Source organism: Thermobia domestica, chromosome 1, assembly GCF_964235325.1.
Source record: "Thermobia domestica chromosome 1, izTheDome1.hap1.1, whole genome shotgun sequence".
NCBI classification, from domain to species: domain Eukaryota; kingdom Metazoa; phylum Arthropoda; class Insecta; order Zygentoma; family Lepismatidae; genus Thermobia; species Thermobia domestica.
In genome coordinates this window covers 144,120,228-144,140,215 of record NC_137454.1, presented here as the reverse complement: position 1 = coordinate 144,140,215, position 19,988 = coordinate 144,120,228, and the positions used below count along the sequence as shown (strand labels likewise).

At 35.9% G+C, this 19,988-nt stretch overlaps 1 protein-coding gene across 1 annotated transcript in view; it reads right to left on the bottom strand.

The window, feature by feature from the left end:
- Window positions 1-18,197, bottom strand: part of LOC145689734 (Kv channel-interacting protein 4-like) — a 794,874-nt gene extending 776,677 nt beyond the window's left edge. Inside the window, exon 1 of the mRNA XM_081763935.1 lies at window positions 16,500-18,197. Within this exon, the coding sequence (XP_081620061.1) occupies window positions 16,500-16,521 (22 nt within the window). The 5' untranslated portion in view covers window positions 16,522-18,197. The remainder of the gene's footprint in view (window positions 1-16,499) is intronic.
- Between the last annotated feature and the right edge of the window lie 1,791 nt (window positions 18,198-19,988).

Genomic DNA, 19,988 nt, shown 5'->3' with positions numbered 1-19,988 from the left:
CATGTACAGGCGTACATTTATACAGATGATGCACATGTTGCATCCGTGCAATTGTACATGTACTACATGTAAATCACCTCTGTCCTACATGTAAATCAAATACGTGCTACGTGTAAATCAACTGTGCGGAAGGCGTAAATCACTTGTGCAGGACGTGTCCAATACACATGTACTGTGCACGTGAAGATGTTGAATAGGACCTGTGACGCTTATGTGCATCACATGTACAGGCGTGCATTTATACAGATAATGCACATGTTGCATCCGTGCAATTGTGCATTTACTGCGTGTAAATCACCTGTGTTCTACATGTAAATAACCTCTGTCCTACATGTAAATCACCTGGGTATTGCGTGTAAATCACCTCTATCGTACATGTAAATCACCTATGTGCTACATGTAAATCCCCTCTTTCCTACATGTAAATCATCTGGGTACTGCGTGTAAATCACCTGTGTGCTACGTGTAAATCACCGCTGTCCTAGATGTAAATCACCTGTGCACTACATGTAAATCGCATACGTGTAACGTGTAAATCAACTGTGCGGAACGTGGAAATCATTTGTGCAGGACGTGTGCACTGCACATGTCCTGTGCACGTGAAGATGTTGAATAGGACTTGTGATGTATATGTGCATCACATGTACAGGCGTGCATTTATACAGATGATGCACATGTTGCATCCGTGCAATTGTACATGTACTACATGTAAATCACCTCTGTCCTACATGTAAATCAAATACGTGCTACGTGTAAATCAACTGTGCGGAAGGCGTAAATCACTTGTGCAGGACGTGTCCAATACACATGTACTGTGCACGTGAAGATGTTGAATAGGACCTGTGACGCTTATGTGCATCACATGTACAGGCGTGCATTTATACAGATAATGCACATGTTGCATCCGTGCAATTGTGCATTTACTGCGTGTAAATCACCTGTGTTCTACATGTAAATAACCTCTGTCCTACATGTAAATCACCTGGGTATTGCGTGTAAATCACCTCTATCGTACATGTAAATCACCTATGTGCTACATGTAAATCCCCTCTTTCCTACATGTAAATCATCTGGGTACTGCGTGTAAATCACCTGTGTGCTACGTGTAAATCACCGCTGTCCTAGATGTAAATCACCTGTGCACTACATGTAAATCGCATACGTGTAACGTGTAAATCAACTGTGCGGAACGTGGAAATCATTTGTGCAGGACGTGTGCACTGCACATGTCCTGTGCACGTGAAGATGTTGAATAGGACTTGTGATGTATATGTGCATCACATGTACAGGCGTGCATTTATACAGATGATGCACATGTTGCATCCGTGCAATTGTACATGTACTATACGGATACTGTACGTGCATTGTGCTGTCTGGGTATGAATATTAAATATGAGTTGAATCAATGAAATCAGAACAATCTTTTTTGTAGCTTTTATAAAGCAATCAAAAATGAAATAATTGGACATAAAAAGTTCTCAAATACAAACAATTTAACAATTATATAATGTTTTTTTTTTTTTTTTTTTTTTTTTTAGTTCTGACGGTAATTGCTAGTGATTCATTTAACATTCTGAGCTTTGCGGTTTGCGTACGAGCCTTTGGCTTGGGAGACCCGGGTTCAATTCCTGGCAGGAGCTCATGTGGTTCGGATTCCATGTTAATCTGTAGGTCCCGTCTCATATAGCTTCGCTGCTGAAAGGGGCGTTAAACTCAAAATTAACTCAATTTAACAAATTCTATCACAGCAACAAGCCTACTCTTGTTCATATAAGGCTGCCGATATAACTAACTTGTTTTTTCTTGTACATAATTACAGTTTTCATATTCAAGCTTTCATAAATTTCCATAAATTAACAGCTTTTATAAATAAAAATTAAAAACTAACCTTCAGCACATGTGCCGTACAACATAGAGACACTTGACGTAAAGAGGATTAACAACCTTATACTTTTGATACCATACAAATGACACTTTTGAATATTTTTTATAAATGTAGTAATACTTTACACTCCTTTCAAAGGTAATAATATTTGTAACTCCCTTTACTATTACAAAACCTTGAAACTGTTATCAATTCATTGAAACTCATAGGGGGCTATATTCATACCTCATTTTTACTCACTCGTAAGTTTTCGATATATTCGCTTTCACTATAAGTGATGCACCTGCTTCTAATATTCCACTCTGAATGACGTCGAAGTCATCCAGAGGTGGTCAGTTGGAACCATAGTTCCAACATTCGACAGATATGGCGCTACTGAAAAGATAAAACTAGTTGCATAAGAACTCAAAACTTTCTATATGATGACATCAATACGGTACAGTGTGAATGAAGAAAACTCAGGAAAACCTCATTGAGAATGACCAGAAGAACACTTTTTCAACCGAGTGTTTCCACCAGGAATCGAACCCGGGACCGTTCGCATCAAAGGTGAAAGCGTTAGCGACTACGTTACGCGAAGTCAGACTTTTTTTTTTTATTTAGATCGATGTAGCCTATCAATTTATGCATGTCTCATCTTTCCACAGTGCAATAGTTTAACGAAAATAGTGCTAATGTTCAGCCATATCTTGTTAATCATACTGAGTACGGTAATCTTGATAGTGTCTTAATAATCAAAGGCTTGATGCGAGTATATTTCAGTATCAGTTTCATCCCAACAGATGGCGCGGTAATCGTACAGCACCTATTGGAAAATCCAATGGAGTTTTAATGAGGAGTTTGGGTACCAAAGTTACATTGTTGTTACCCAGGGCAGCATCCACAGGGAAGGACTATCAGGTCCGAACCCCCCTCCCAAAACTTCCTAAATTAACATACATTTGTTCACTTCCTCAATAAAACTATAGATACTTGTTTAACAGGAAAATGATTGATGTAGGATGAAAATTTGATCTTACACATCATCTGTACACTTTCTCTTTTATATATATATATATAAACAATCTAGCTCTATATTTCTTTTCTGAAAATATAGATGAAAGTATTTTACAACTACATGGAGATTCCCCAAAAGTTTGAACCCATCCCAGCAAAAAATTCTAGGTACGCGCCTGTTGTCACTACTGACTTCCGGCGTTCCAGAAACTTCCCTTTTGACAGTGACTCTTTTCACTATATTTGAGTGATAATGTTTTTTGCCTACAAAAAGCAATGCGATTCGGTCCCTCACTAAAGATGATTATTTCCTCAAACCATGACTGGCAGATCCACTCGCCTTTGTTTTTCTATCTCGTTCTTTTTCTTTAACCCTAGAAGCCAGGATTCTACTTTTCATACTTTTTTGGCGACAATTCTATTCGGAATCTATTTGAGAAGAGTTCAAATATTTACTCATCACAGAATAACACTGAACCCATTTCTGTGAAGATCAAGAAAATACTTTTCTTTCTCCTTTCTTTTTAAATCATTCATACTTAACACGGTGATTGGCAGGTTGCAGAATAAATTACCTTCTCAGCAGTTCTGGCTTCTTTAGATGAACTCTAAAAGATGACGCACTATAGGTCTGTGGGGTTCCCACACTAGCACTTTACATACAGAAGTAGTTTCCTGAACTTCTAACACCGTAGATTTTTTCCCTGCTGAACAGGGGTCGCGGTGGCTCAGTGGTAGAGCGTTCACCTCTGGTGTTTGCGGTCCCGGATTCAATCCCAGCTCCCGCCATATGAACTTTGTGGTGGACAAACACCGTGTGCGTGGGCTTTCTCGGGGTTCTCCCGTTTCCTTCCACTTTCTTCATTCCACCATTTCATACATTACTCATCATCATCGTCTCCTTTAGCCTAACCGGCATAAGCGTGGGACGTAAAACTCAAAGATTTCATTTCATTTCCCTGCTGAACATATATTCGCAGTGCCAATTTGTAAAGATCGTACCACTAACGTTCTACCCTTATTGTTTATAGTTTTTGTGTTGGGTTTATACTTACCTAATTTTTTTTTTTAAAAAAAGAAAGAAAAACAGAACTTTTTCGTTGAAGTTTGTTGTTTAATTATTTTTGATGAACGAATGTTATTCTACTCTTGAAGTAGAACACTCTTCTCAAAAAAGTTTATATTTGCATATATATATCTATATCTATCTATCTATCTATCTATCTATCTATCTATCTATCTATATATATATATATATATATATATATATATATATATATATATATATATATATATATATATATATATATATATATATATATATATATATGTAGGGTGGACTATTTATGTTGATCGTCCTTGTAACTTTTAAACTAATGAACCAATATGCTGAAATTTTGTATCATCCAAATATCAGCAGGAAGACATTGTTTGGCTACTCTGTGGTACTAGATTAACAGTGTTGTCAACTTAACATAAAGCTGTAGTTTTTCAAATGGCACTACGTCAGGTTATTACGTACAGCATTCAAATTGTATGTAAAACAAAAACAGGCAATACCACGCTTTTCATGAAGTTTGCAAATTAGGGGTGTTACAATGTGACAAACAGAAAAAAAATCAAATTTTGGAGGATTCTACAACAGTAATAACACAAGTGAGACTAACGGGGAAATGCACTTCCAAAGTAACTTATGTTGAATACTACGTCATCATACGACGTATTTCGATCAAAATTACAAGGAATTGAAAATTTAGCTTCTTTCAAAGATCTTCATTTCAAGAAAGGGATTAGATAAGTATCACATCGAATGTGGTTTTCAATAGACATAAAGTTCATAATGTCGTTTACAGCCATTTGATGCCTCAACCACAATGATACCAGAAAAATCATGTTTTATCATTTTGGAAATAACACGTGCTGCAATGTAGCTTTTCCACACATGTCCTTACGATCATTTTCTCTTATCTGAATGACAGGACTCACCTTCCAAACGTTGTCGGTGTTGTATTGGAACACCCTATAAAGTATGAGACTGTATAGGGTCATTTAGGGAGATCTCGACACTTTTAAGGTCTGGCAAAGCTAGTGATTATACACGCACGCGAGAAGAAACATTCAGTACGTGGAAGGTTAGTGTCGATTCTCAGTGACAAGTTGCATATGCAGAGAAGTTAATTTTGCCTGTTGCAAAGGAAGTAGAAGTCTCTAAAATAGGTACATAAAGCTTTATTTAAGAAAACATATCCATGTCATATGTTTCAGTAAGTCAAAAAATAAGGTATGGCGGTAATATATGTTTATGAAAGGAGGCAAAGGATTGGTATTATGATAGAGTATGCCATCTGTGTGCATGTGTGTCAGAATAACACACATTGCTTGTTACAGTGACAACTCGTACCAGCTTTTGTTAGTCAATGCATTTAGGGGATAAATCGACAGTGATTGTAGGGAGATTTTGACATGTAGTTCCTTTGTTATAAGGAAAGTCATCAGACCAAAGAACTACCGTCTGATTCATCTTAGTGTATACATCATAAATTTAGGTTACATAACAAACACGCTTTCTCAGCTTCTGGGTTATTTAGCCCGGTATAAGCCTAATGGTAAAGTACCTTTGGTTTTAGAGTAGCACAGTACGTATGTCAAAGACCCTGATATACGAGGGAGGTTCAATAATTATTGTCCCCGGCATATTTAAAATACTTGAGCTGGGGTGGCTGATGGGGGATATGGTAGCCTAATGTCTTAGATGAATATATGCTAAATTTCAGAACCATAGCTACTATATTATTATTATTATTATTATTATTACTATTATTATTTTTGTCGTTTCAGGTGTGAGAGGTGACACCTCCCTTGAAAAATGTAGAAAACCGAACAACGAGCTGTCATCAAGTACATCCAGAAAAAGTGGTTAAGCACAAAGGAGATTCATGAGGACATGATCAGTGTGTTGGGTGATAAGGCTCCTTCCTACCAGGTGATAAAGAACTGGTGCCGCGCCTTCCGTTGCGGCAGGGAAAGCTGTCAACAGGCCCCTGGTGCTCGTCCTCCAAGAATAGCATGCATCCCAGAAAACATTGATGCTGTGCATAATACGATTATAGCAGACAAACGAATCACGGTGCAACAGTTAGCATACATCATGCACATCTCTGTAGGCTCAGTGGAAACCATTGTGCATGAACACTTGGGATTCAGAAAGGTGTGAGCGCGATGTGTACCCAAAATGTTATCTCGTGAAAATCAGAAAGACAGAGTTCGATCTTCAAAGGTTGGTTTGGAGGTTATGGGGACAGACCTGAAACAGTTCTGTGACAGATTTGTGACAGTGGATAAGACGTAGCTCCACCAGTATGATCCCGAGTCCAAACGACGGAGCATGGTGTGGCGGCACAGCAGTTCGCCTTCCCCACGCAAGTTCAAGGTGTAAGCAACAGCACGCAAGGTTATAGCCACAATTTTTGGGGATGCGAAGGGTGTGCTCCTTATTGACTACCTGGAGGTTGGACACACTATCACGGGGGCCTATTATGCAGCTCTAATCCCTACGTTCGCGAAGCAATCGAGGAAAAACGGCGTGGGATGTTGCAGCGAACAGTCTGTTCTACCAATATAATGCTCCAGCCCACAAAAACCATCTTACTGGTGCCGCAATCCATGTTGCTGGTTTTGATGTGTTTGAACATCCTCCCTACTCACCCGAACTCGCCCACAGTGACTTTCATTTGTTCCCAAGGTTGAAAGAGCACCTCAAGGGGTTGAAGTTTCACTCAAATGCAGCTGTTGTTGAAGCTGTGGAGGATTGGCTCACGGCTCGCCAGAGACTTTCTTTGAAGGTTGCATAGTGGCTTTACAGCATAGGTGGAAGAAGTGCATTACTATGAAAGGAGACTTTTTCGAAAAATAATATTGTTACTACTTATAGGCCAGGGACAATAATTATTGAACCACCCTCGTATTAAAGAAAGCCTCTAATGCTCCCACTATATTAAATACAATACTCAAAATTGTCAATCCTTAATGTATCTTCCTTCCACTGTTTGAAAGACAATTTCAACTTATCTTACGACAACTTTGTTCGTAAGAACCCTGGCAAAATGAGAAACAAGTTGAAAACAAAGTTTGTTATTAACGAGCTTACATTGTATCAGTGTTATTGTATTTCAACTTACTTGTAATGAATTGCAGCAAAGTTTGCAAATAAGTCATATGTAGATAGTAGAAACCTTACATCTAGTATTTAATTGCGTTTTATGTTTGTTGTAAAGGACACTGTTTTCAGAGATGTGAAGTATTTCATTGTTTATATATTGTCGACATCTCCCATAGTAAGTGTCGAGTTCCTCCGCAAGACTTCCAAAAATCTACTGATCCGCACCATTCCGTTTATGTGTTCTTGCATTTGCAAGTACTGCATTCACTGGCAAGACTTTGTGTTTTATAGCTAAAGCAAGGATTACTGTCAAATATTATCGCTTTCGCAGAATAAAATTATCGTAACTTTCAAACTAGTGTCGAGTTGTTGCTTAACGTGTCGAAATGTCAATAAATGACCCTATTCAGAGACTTGGACATTACATAGCTTAGAAAAGAAATATTTAGAGAGCTTCAAAATGTGGTGTCAATGGAAGATAGAGAAGACAAAATGGACGGAGAGAGCAACAAACGAAGATGTTTTAAAACAGGTAGAAGAGAAGTGGACGCTTTTTAACCAGCATCCTTCTTAGGAAGGGTAATTGGGTTGGAACAGCTTTCGAGGAAATTTCCTTCTTCGTAATGTCATAGAGAGAAGGAAAGAAGGAAAGCGAGTAGTAGGAAGAACACAACTAATCGATAACTTGAAAAAAAAATTAAGAAAATATTAGAAGTTAAAGAAGGAGGCTGAATATCGAGAAACGTGGAAGAAACATTTACAGATGCAATTTTAAACAATTCTATTACTCCTAGGACCTGCCAGCTGGAAGAATACTTAATAATAATAATAATAATAATAATAATAATAATAATAATAATAATAATAATAATAATAATGACTGTGACACAACTCGCGTTGTTATTCACCAGGACAAGGCGTTCAGTCATACAGCGAACTCAGCGGTGACTCACATGGAGCGAATGACACGAGAAATTGGAATTTGTGCAATTCTCTTTACAGACATGCCTTTCAAATTTTCTGCCGCATCCCCCATGGATTATTGTAGCTTCCCGTTGTTAAAACGAGTATTGGGCAGCAGCGCACCCTGGACGATTTTTTGGATAGTTTGTTTATGAGAAATTGAATAGGCGCACATCCAGAAATTTTTGTTGCCAGAGGTTCAAGTTTTGGGGTACGTTCAATACTACAACCCATTAAGTCCACGCAGTATTGAACTAGTATTATTCTGCATCCCAAAAAAGAAGATGAGTAATTGTAAAATACTTCCACGTATATTTAAAAAAAAAAGATAGAATTAGATTGTATTTATAAGAGAAAGAGTATAGATGAAGTCTAAGATAAAATTTTCATGCTACATCAATTATAATTTCCCTGTTAAACAAGTATAGTTTTATTGAGAAAGGGTACGAATGTATGTTGAGAAAAGAAGTTTGGAGGGGGTCCGGACCCGATGTAATCCATGGATGCACCCTTAAATATACTTGATTAGGGATGACCAATTCCGAAATTTTTACTTTTCGGAATCCGGATGGTAAAATCGGAAAATTCTGGAATTCGGAAAACTTGAATCTTTTTTAATTTCGGAATTTTCTAAATTCTAGATTATTCCGAATTCCGGATTTTTTCGAAATCCGGAAAGTGAAATTTTTTCCGGAATCCGGATTCCGGTAAATTTTGGCCATCCCTAGCCTTTATCAACTGTGTTTCAACGTAGTATGTTTGAGCGGAAACTGAGATGCAGAGCAATAGCTAACAGACAGTGAATCTACATCAAGCAAAACCGCTTATGGCGGCTGCGATTTTATGAAGTAGGTAAGAGTGCTATATTCTTTACTATAAACATGAAACAACTTTGCGTACAGAATCTGTCTTTATCGTTTATGCAGTTCCTCAGTTAATAGGCAGTTAACTAATAAGATTTCAACTTTAAAATGTATGGTTGGTAGGGAATATTAAACGAAGAAACATTATTAGATTTTAATGCATAAACATTGATACTGACACACTCCGTAACTTCACTGGCTAGACATGATATGACGTGACAGAAGTTTTCATTAGACTTTAAAAATATCCATAAACAAGGTTATTTTAAAATATGATTTCATACGAGTATAAAAGAAGTCTGATTAATACCATCTTCCAATATTAGCTTCGGCAATCACTTTCAACCGAATACTTAATACAGGATGAAAGATACTTAATATAGGAAAAGCGACCACATGAAATGGGTTTTAACAGTTTAATATAGTCTCTCATTGGTTTTTGATAAGAAATGCGTTTCTCCCAGTCAGTTAAGCCTTGCTTTGATGTGATTCTAAATAATATAACGTTTTGAAAGGTTAAGTTTAATTAGCTAATGGCTCTTTCTCGCTGCCAAAAGAATTTTCGATAATAAAGAATTTTCTTTTCCTTTAATCACGGAACTATATAATCTTGAGAGTTAATTAATTTTGAAACAAAACATGGTGGCACTTGGATATACCTTACTACAATATTTTTAAAAACGTTCAAAGGAAATCAAAATAAAACAAAGGTGCTTCTAAAATTTCATTGCAAGGGAAACACACAGAGACGTGTAATCTTGAAAAAAATATTTGTACTTTTTAAGACTTTTTCTAAAGTTTAAGGTGCTGTAATAAACTGAAATTAAGTGTGTGTATGTATGTGTTTCTGTGTGTTCTACATAAAATGCGAACTTTAATAATTATGTGGTGTAAGGATGGGTAACCTACCATCACATACCAGCTTTTAAATTGTAAATTCTTGAATGTCGATCTCAAACTTTACTTCCAGGTACTTAATCCTTTAATTAGCTGATCTAGACTGAAGAAGTAGAAGGAGCACGCTGTTAAAATTAGATCAACTATGGTCAACATTGCTGCATTTAAGTGTGTAGTATGAAACCGCCTATGGTCGATTTTTCTTATGTTGAACACGTACTATTACATCGACAAAATCATCTCTTCTTATTTCAAAATTGTACCATTAAGTTCAACTCATCTTGTTTTAAGTTCAACTCATGTTGCTTTAAGTGTGTAGGCCAGCCCTTCCGAGATTAGTGTGTATTATTGAATCGACTAAAGTAGATTCTTCCGATTTTAAATACCTAATATAATAAAATTAGGCAATGTCAGCTTTTTCGATTTTGTAATACTAAATCAATTAAGGTTACACCTCTATCGAATTCTACATTATTAAATTAACTAGGTCAACATTTCCGACTTTAAGTATGAATTATTATGTCGACAAAGTTCGACGCTACCGATTTTAAGTGTGTTGTAACTAAAACAACTTTAATTATGACCCTGTCGAGCTTTAGGTGGGTATTTTTTAAAACAAATAAGACAATTTTTTCGATTTTAAGTATGGGATATTAAATCGACTAAAATCGATTCTTCCGATTTTAACTAGCGATTACTAAATAAATTATGACTAACTGTAGTAGTGAATGTGTTATTTTTCTTTGTTTAGTGATAAATATATTGTTCCAAAGACATCACAACAGTACTTTCTACTAAATATATTGCTAATGTAGTTCCCAATAGCATTGGCACAGGAATACACAAATATTCTATGTTCTCACTAGGGTTGCAAAATAAATCCCAGCCAGGAAATAATTCTTGTATTTGATATGGAAGATTGGTTTCAAACCTGTAGAAATATGTGTTTTAGATTTCATGTTAACTTGTAGATTCACATGTTATATAGTGTAGATACTAAGCCCATATAATGGATTAGGAATACATTCTTATTATAATACTGTTAGGTTAGTGCAAACAAAGTGTTACTCTTTGACGTCTGGTGGGAAATCTATTTCAGCAACAGAACACAGAAATGGATTATGGTCACGCGTCTTATATCACAAGCTTCGTACATATCTAGCAAACCGGATTTGGTGCCCTGACGTGAGGAAATGCATTGTTACACACGGTCGTATGAATGTAGATAATGAAAAACGCACAAATGAGAGTGATTTTTTGTGTGTGTGTGTGTGTGTGTGATTCAAACTGGGATGTTCGGCACAGCAAAAATATTAACAGTGCATTTTGGCCAGGAAAATTGAATGAAGACACCATTTGGCTTCTGAAATTTAATTCCGAGAAAGAAAGTTGCAAAATGAGTTCTATGGGCACCAACGAACATCATGTGCGGAGGAACACTTCAGGAACAATCTGGAAACATGCTCTCGAAAATATGTTCCCGCCATTGCAGGTCGTTCGGCGGCTCTGTGCAATTGATAAAATGAAAAAGTTGGACGTTTCACCTAAGTTGACACCGCCCAACAAGAATAGGCGTTTGAAGATTTGTACTTCTCTGGAAATACGGAATAACCGGGGAAGTTTACTATATCTGATTCATATTTCAGATGGAAAGTGGATCTGATACGACAGTCGTAAATGGCCAGGAATATGGTTGCATCGTGATCATGCTAAAACAGTTTTCTAAACCACCTTCCTCTTTCCCACGTATAAAAAATATTAAATCCACATAAATCACCATACCAGTACGGTAGTCTATAGTGTGAATGGTCCCTCATGCCTTTGTCAGACGAGATGAAACCATCAATGCACATTGTAACAGTGCTGAACTTTATTGAATACACCGGAAATTTGAACACAAACATCCAGAAATGATCAGTATACGTGCTGTCCTAATGCTGCAAGACAATCCTGACGCAAAGGACGGAGCAGGCTCTCCGTGAGTTGCAGTAAGACACCCTCCATCACCTACCGTATTTATCCGATCTCTCGACTATAATGTCTTCTGGTATCAAAATCACTTCCTTGAAAGGAAGATATCTCATGATGATTGTACTTTACTATGCGCTTCAGGACTTCTTCGCATCTCAAACTCCAGACTTCTTTCGCCACGGCTGAGTGATGGCAAAAATGTGTGGTTGCAAACGGCAACCAGGTATTGTAGACTTTCTGTTGTTTTTGAATATGACGTGCCTAGGGCGGAAATTTCATTTGCACCAACCTAATAATTGTTGTCACAACCAGTCTGTTTATGAGGGATGTGCGGTAAGCACATTGTATTCAATTCTCCGTTTTGCGGGCTTTCTTTACATCGTAGATCGCTGCTTTTCAATTCAAGTAATTTTCAATCGGGCTCATGATCCTGGATCTAGGGTTGTGCGATAGTTTGATAAATCGATCGAATTTTGAAATATGAAATTATCGAATCAATAGCATTAGTGATCTATATTTCGATATTTCAATCCTTTTTGATATTCGACGTTCGATATTTTAATATTTGGATATCGCGATATTTATGCATTTTTCAAATTTTTATTATTTTTTATATTTTTCTATATCCGCTATTTCATTTCTTTGGATATTGAATATTCCGATGTTTTGATACTTCGTTATAAAATATTTCAATATTTTTGAACATTTTCAACATTGATACTTTCCAATATTTGATATTTCAATATGTTGTTGATTCATCAATATATATATATATATATTGATGAAATTTATCCATAATGACTTGCGATATTCCATTCTGGGAATTCCAATTAGGATATCTGGAAACCCTAATTGGAACCCTAACAAAATTTCTGTACTTCCACAGGAATCTACAATCAAGATTATGGGCTTCATGCCGTAACAGTTATCGTAAGATTTGCAGATCACAACACTACGCAAAATAATAATTATAATTATAAAGCAGCTATAACTTTGAAATTGAAATTTGTAATCGCGTATATACTTCTGTATATTTGGAATTTACAATGAACTACAGAATTGTAATTGGTACTATGCATATTGTATTTTCGCACTTTCTTTCAATTTATTTCAATCCTTCCAAATTTTAACTATAGCTGCTATGAAATTACCGTAAATTAAAGTTGCGTTGATACTAACCGCTATGGAACGGAGCTCTATGTGCACCACAAAAACAAGTGCCCACAATTCGGGTAGACGTACTCTCTTCATATTCATGTTCCTTTCACAATAATTTCACAAAGTATAGACTAATTTAAATGCAAATTTTCATTGCACACTTCTTTGTGAACAAAGAATATTGTAGTTCAGTGGTCTCTTCGTGTCCTCTTCTTTCAATGACAAAGACAAAATGTGAAACATGTAGCACCTGTATACAGCGTAGTTTGCTAAAGTCAAATTGTAAAGGCTGTTTCAACTGATGCTTTATTCATAATTTCATAATTTATTTTTATCAGTAAATTGCGCTCCCTTGTTCTCTCTTCGCACTTCCAGATTAAGGACTTTTGATGTAGATTCAAATTGGTTATTCACTCCAAAGATTTAAAAAAATATATTTTTGTGTTTCTGCCCGGTATTACAAATAGCATACAAATCTTGAATTATTTATTGTAAGTCATCAGTGGATTACTTGCTACAAATTCGGAGGCTTCAACACACTATGGTCATCATTTAATATTCTCCTTCGTCTTGACGTAACATTTTATACGCCCATCAATTTTAACATTTTCTCTAGTGCTGCCCACGAGATGACTAATTTCTCGTCTCTTCTAGATTGTCTAGATTGTCTAAATGAGACGAGATTTTTTTTAAAATTTGAGACGAGACAAGAAACATGATTCTCCTCTCGTTTTTCGGTGTGAGAATCGAAATGAAACGAGAAATTTTATAAGGCTCGCACGAAGCACTAGTTCATTTAAGTTTTATATCTCAAATACTATTTTTGTGTTACACGATTCATAGCATAAAAACTATAGATTGATAAAATTATTACACGAACTCAATGAAGAGTATTTAGCTATGTATTTAAAGATACGCAAGCCATTGCACAAGATTCTCTAATAATAAATATGCTTTAAATAAGTTGAGTTGATTTTGAGTTTAACGTCCCTTTCTGCTGCGAGGCTACACAAGACGAGATCTACTGATTAAGGTGGAATCCGAACTACCTGAGCTCCTGCCGGGAATCGAACCGAGTTTCCCAAGCCTAAGACGCGTACGCTAACCGCTTAGCCACGAAGGAGCTCGCTTTAAATTTTGTTATATCACACCTTCGTGGACCTCCGGGATTCTGATTACTTCTAGATGAAATTAAGAAAGACAATCATTGCATAAATTTTGTTCATAAATTTACAGAACGAGACAAGAAAATCATGTTTCAAGAATCGAAACGAGATGGGAAAGAATTCTCTGAGAATCGAAATGAGACGAGATTTCTACAAACTTGACGAGACGAGACAACTTTATTTCTCGTCTTGTCTCGTGTGCAACACTAATTTTTTCCGATTTACCTTGTAATTGTTAGCCAAACTTTATATCCTTACACCTGAAATACAATTTATTCTCAAGTGATGTCCTAGCCAGCTTATTTTCTCTTTCATAATTATCTCAAACTTTGTTCGTTATATCCGCAGACTTTCTGGAAGTTCCTCGTTGATTTTAGTTCGAGACTCACCTAAGTGTTTACATTGTGGTACGTGTGGTCATAGTTTTATTTGAAAACTTTAATTTGCGACTTCTTGTTTAATTTTTTTTACCCTAACTACTAAAGATAGTGTGCTTTGATATATGACGTAGCACGAAAGAGATCAAAGGTACCGATAAGTACGGGATTGTTCATTGCAATCCTATTTAATGAGAATGGTAATATAGAGTTTTTGAAAGAAAAGTGGCAGTTCAAGTTATTTTCCCCACGGTGTAATATTCCAAACTCTCTTTTTTTTCTGTTTTACTGAAACATTTTACATTTTACTGACAACACATTTTAGTGAACGAACACGACATCATGACATATTTGTTTGATGTTTTATTCATAATAATATAAATTATAAGCCTACGAGTATCTGTAAAATAGTGTATCTCTATCTACTTGTGTAATGCATCTACTATCTTGTGTAATGTATCTGTATCTACTTCGAGTATCTGTATCTACTTGTGTAATGCATGACTCGTTTGCTGATGCAGGCAACTCCTCATTACTGAAAAAAAGAAATTTTAGCTTCCTGACATTTATGTGAAAGTATTTAAGGTTTATTCATTCTTTTGCTGAGGCTTTTCGAGGCCAGGTCGCAGCATCATGTTAGCTTTTCCTTTGGGAGAAAGTCTGGCTCAAAATTAGCTACCGACAAACTTTGTTAAGTATTATATCATTATATTATTAATTAAAATCCATGCATATATTAGAAATTCAGAGGGAATTCAATTAACTATCCCCCTATGTTCAATTCTCATATAATGACCTTGGGCCAGGCTTCCTTATTTATATGCTAGTTCTTTTAATCCTTCTATTTATCCATGGAATTCTAAATTGTATGCATAGGCTCCTACTTTTAAATTTCTCAATGGGTGCTCACGCTTCGGCACTAATGTCCCAATTTCTTTGCTAACGAGGAACTACATGATTTATACTGTTTACCAAACATTTGTTAGGGTCATCAAGTCTAGGAGGCTCAGGTGGGCAGGTCATGTAGCTAGAATGGAAGAAAGTAAAAACACTTCCAAAGATTTGACTGGAAATCCAATTGGAAAACGACCATTAGGAAGACCTAGGCGCAGATGGGAGAATAATATTAACGTAAATATCGCAGATATAGGATTACAAAGTAGAAATTGGATTCAGTTGCCTAAGAACAGACGTCAATGTAGAGCTTTTGTGAATGCGGCATTAATCCTCGGGGTTCCATAGGCCATAGAGTTTGTTACTTAATTACACAAACCTTTAGAACATTTTAGGATAATTTGAGTGAAAATAGAAAATCATTCAATTACGTGGAGCGCTTAAATCATTCAATTACGTGTCTTGTAATTTACGTGGAGCGCTTTACATTTTTCATATATATATATATATATATATATATATATATATATATATATATATATATATATACAGTGGCGGATCCAAGGGGAGGGCTATAGGGGCTATAGCCCCCCTTGACGCTCAGGTATACACTGGATAAAATGGGCTTCAATCCTGCTTTACACTGGATAAAACGGCAAAATATGGTTTAGCCCCTCCCTTATCATATCCTGGATCCGCCCCTATATATATATATATATATATATATATATATATATATATATATATATATAAACATCAAACAACAAGTTCTTTAAAGAAATAACTATGTACAATTACACTCACGTATTATTATTATCGTTGTAATGTTATATCGTTCGACCTTCGATATGCCGTAAACCTGAAGAGTGTAAAATTAGTATTGATAAATTATTAAACACATATACATTCCTATTTAAGATTTAACCTGGAATCACATGCACTATAGTTTCTTTTTATTATTCATACCATGAAAATGAAATTTCGAAGTTAATTCGAACTCAAACATTCAATGGGTATTCAGCCCCCATTAAATACTTCCAATGGGTGCTTGAGCCCCGAAGAACCCACGTTGTCGGCGCGTATGCATGTATATCAGATCACTAATCATTCTAAGGATGTAACATATCTCTACTATATAATTCTAATCCTAAAAAACTTCTAAAAACTTACCTTTCTTTTTCCCTCCGAACATTCTTCACTTAAAGTGCAGATGTGAGGATTAAACACATACACACATACACACTTGGTTTTTCTTCTAAAATATTCAGTGCAGGAAAAGGAATAAGCAACAACTTTTTTGTTTGTTTGTTTGTTTGATTGTTTGTTCTCAAATTGAAGTTATGAAAGAAAACCACCAGCAAATAATGTCTCACTATGGCGTGCACTTGCAAACGAATATCGTGATTTTATTTTTCTTTTTTTTTTAAAAAAAAAGAATAACTAGAAAGTAAGTTCTACCCTTCCAGTTCGTTTTCCGGAAGACTTGACGGCAACTGTTTCTAATAGATAAATCTTGGGCGTAGAAGACAGACACGGGGGGAGGATGGAAATAAAGTTATAAACTAAAAAATGGGGGAGAGAGAAAAATAGTTATAAATGTTGACCTAATTCATGATTAGATAATGTTCTCTTACAACAAACAATTTCTTTTCTAAAGTGGTAGCAACACCATTAGACTGTCGCCAACGATGAACGAGATTGAAATCTCTGCTGTTTATACTTTGATAAAATGTTCAAACTTTCTGAAAGTTTATAAGTATCTTTTGAATTTCTACAGGTGACTAAGAAAAGAATCCTGAATCATGCACAGAATGTAAGTCTCTGCAGAACTTGATTCACATTCAGTATTAGCACATCATCATCACCAGCACCACGCACATTCATGTCATCGTCTTCGGAAGAGTTTACAATAGATTGTAGAGTCAACAAAGACATATGCAAACTACATCTATTGTTAGAATACGTCTGACGAAAACAATAGGAATTCAAACAAGTTCAAAATTTGAAGAAGAATTTTCTCTCTGTGGCACATTTAATTTTGTTCAGTAATACAGAATGGGCCTTTCTTCTTTGCTGGCATCCTTCTGAACCATTACAACGATAAGTCTTGTTGTTGAATGCTACTGGTAGAGGGGTAGTAGTAGTGTTGTTGATAATGGATGTAGGTGCAAAATTCTTCTCAACTGCGACGTTTTAAAGAAAACACTCTCCCACACTAATATAAACGTTGTCACAACTAGAACAACTTTACCACGATTTCATGCCCAGGAACATCACATTAAGCACCTTTTCATTAGCGGACATGTTTATTTTACCTATTCTATGTAATTGATGAATAATAAGACAAATTAACAACCAATCACGTGATTTTTTCTGTAATTCTATTAGCTGAAAACAAACCAATCAATTTACAGTCATAAGTTTGGAGGTAAATTGTTAGATCTCGTGTGTTATTTCCTTCAAGAATCACATAACGACGTTATTATTGATGTGCTGTCATATTTTTGCATATTCAAAAGAAGAAAAAAAAATGATTTGACGAACCCACCCACCCCCAACAAAAACACACCGAAAAGACTTCCCCCCTTCTATTTCTGGATTTCGAAAAGATTATTTTTTCTGGTCCGAAAAATATACCAAACTACAAACTACAACTTTTGCATCCACCTGTAAGCAGAGAAGGTGTGTTGTGTTATACAGTAGCGTGAAGTGGTGAGGATGCGAGATGTGTGCTTGAAAATTTTCTCCCTCTCCGCGCTGGAAGCACAAGCAAACTGTTGAATGTGAGATACGTTTTGGCCGTGCTTGCGCTTATTCGCTGCTCTTCATCCACCACCACCCCCTCTTCTACCTCGACTCCGCGCCTACATCACTCTTGCTTAGTTTCCCGCGCGCGGCCCGGGGTTCTTGCTGGCTGGTACAGTGCGATCTAACCCGAACAGATCCGAATCACCTCGAATTCGTTTTACCTACAGTTTTCAGTAATAGTGAAAGAGAGATAGAAAGAGAAAGAGGGAAAGGACGAAACGAAACCTTCCCTAAGCCTTGCAATCTCGCTCCAGTCCTCTTGACTTCCCTCCAACCGTCACTCTCTCCTGCCATCATGGAAAAAAGAAATTTTTAGAAAAGCCTGAAGAAAAAAATTTCGTCCCACAACTTGTGCTAGGGTTGCCAGAAGACTGTTTACTTTTAGAGATTCTCATCCGTGTTCTTTTAAAACTCAATCGACCTTTCATTTCTTTTTTACGACTTTCAAATGTGACTCTACCATAAGCCTATTTCCTTTTTTCTCCCTTTAAAAAAAGAACTCTTTAGTAAACATTTCAAGACACTATCGTCTTAGGAAATCTGTAATAATGCTGCTATATCTTTTGATACTTTTAACTTTCCGACTTTCAACTTAGAAGATTAGTTCTAAGAAAGATTTTTAAAAAGGTAAAGAAAATATACAAATTACTACCATACCTACAAGCAATGTCTATTATGTTTATATATTTTTACTATTTTATGGGCAATTCCAGTATATCAGTTCTATGTTTGTCCTAATATAATGATCTTTTTTCAAAATGTACATCCTCGCGCATGAAAAAAGAATCTTCAATTTTTCTTGGATACCTATGAATAAGCATGACGAATTTATCAAAATTAATGATTTCGGGGTATAAGTTTTTGTTCATGGTCGTTCCCAATTATTAACGGTATCCCCTTCCTATCATTATTTTAAGCTGTGAACTAGTACAATGATTCCCAATTACGTCAGGGTTGTGAACCTCCCTTTTTTATTTTTAACGCAAATTACGGGCACCACATCTTTAAATTTTGATATCTGCGTAGGAGTAATTGTTGAAGAGTAGCCAACAATATTAAATATATATTTTATGTTATCAGTTGTGAATATGTAAATGGAACAGTACTGTTGATGCATTCATATTAACGAAATATCTACTACCTGTGCTGTAATGGATGGAAACAAATCGGTTTATTTATATTAAGGAAGATAGGTTCGGGATCCGAATGGGATTTCGATAACTTAAGGCCGCCTCGAGATCCCAGGATTGAGTTTTTTTTTTGTTTAAAGTTGCTCTTGCCTTAGGTAGGATATACAGTAGTTTAGTATAGTGGACTAATGCTCAGTTGCACCAATCAAGAATTAAGGTAAGATAAGATAATTCGTTGATTATTTTTATGTATGGATAAAAACCTTATATCGTTGCATAACGGTTAGTGAGCAAGGATTAACTTATCTACCAATAATCGAAAGTTACATAAAACTATGACTTTACAACATGACGTCATGTAGTATCATACTTTTGATTGGCTAAAAATTGCGTGTAACAACTGAAAACTGATTTACGTAGGATATGGTAACTTGTTGCTAGATATGGAAAGAAAGGGAATCAAGAACTTCGCTACTTGGGAAGGCGAATATGTCCTAATGCTGATGGACAAATACGAACATAATCTTGAAAAGAAAAAAAAACAGAGACATATCAAATATTGAAAAGGGAGCTGCATTTTTATTTCAGAATATATAAGTTTTGTTTCATGGATAATGTATTATATCTGAAATTCAGATATTGAAGGTAAAAAAAAAAAAAAAACTGTTGCAATGGATCACACTTCATTATTGGCCTTTGAAGTGATATTTTCAAGAAAGGC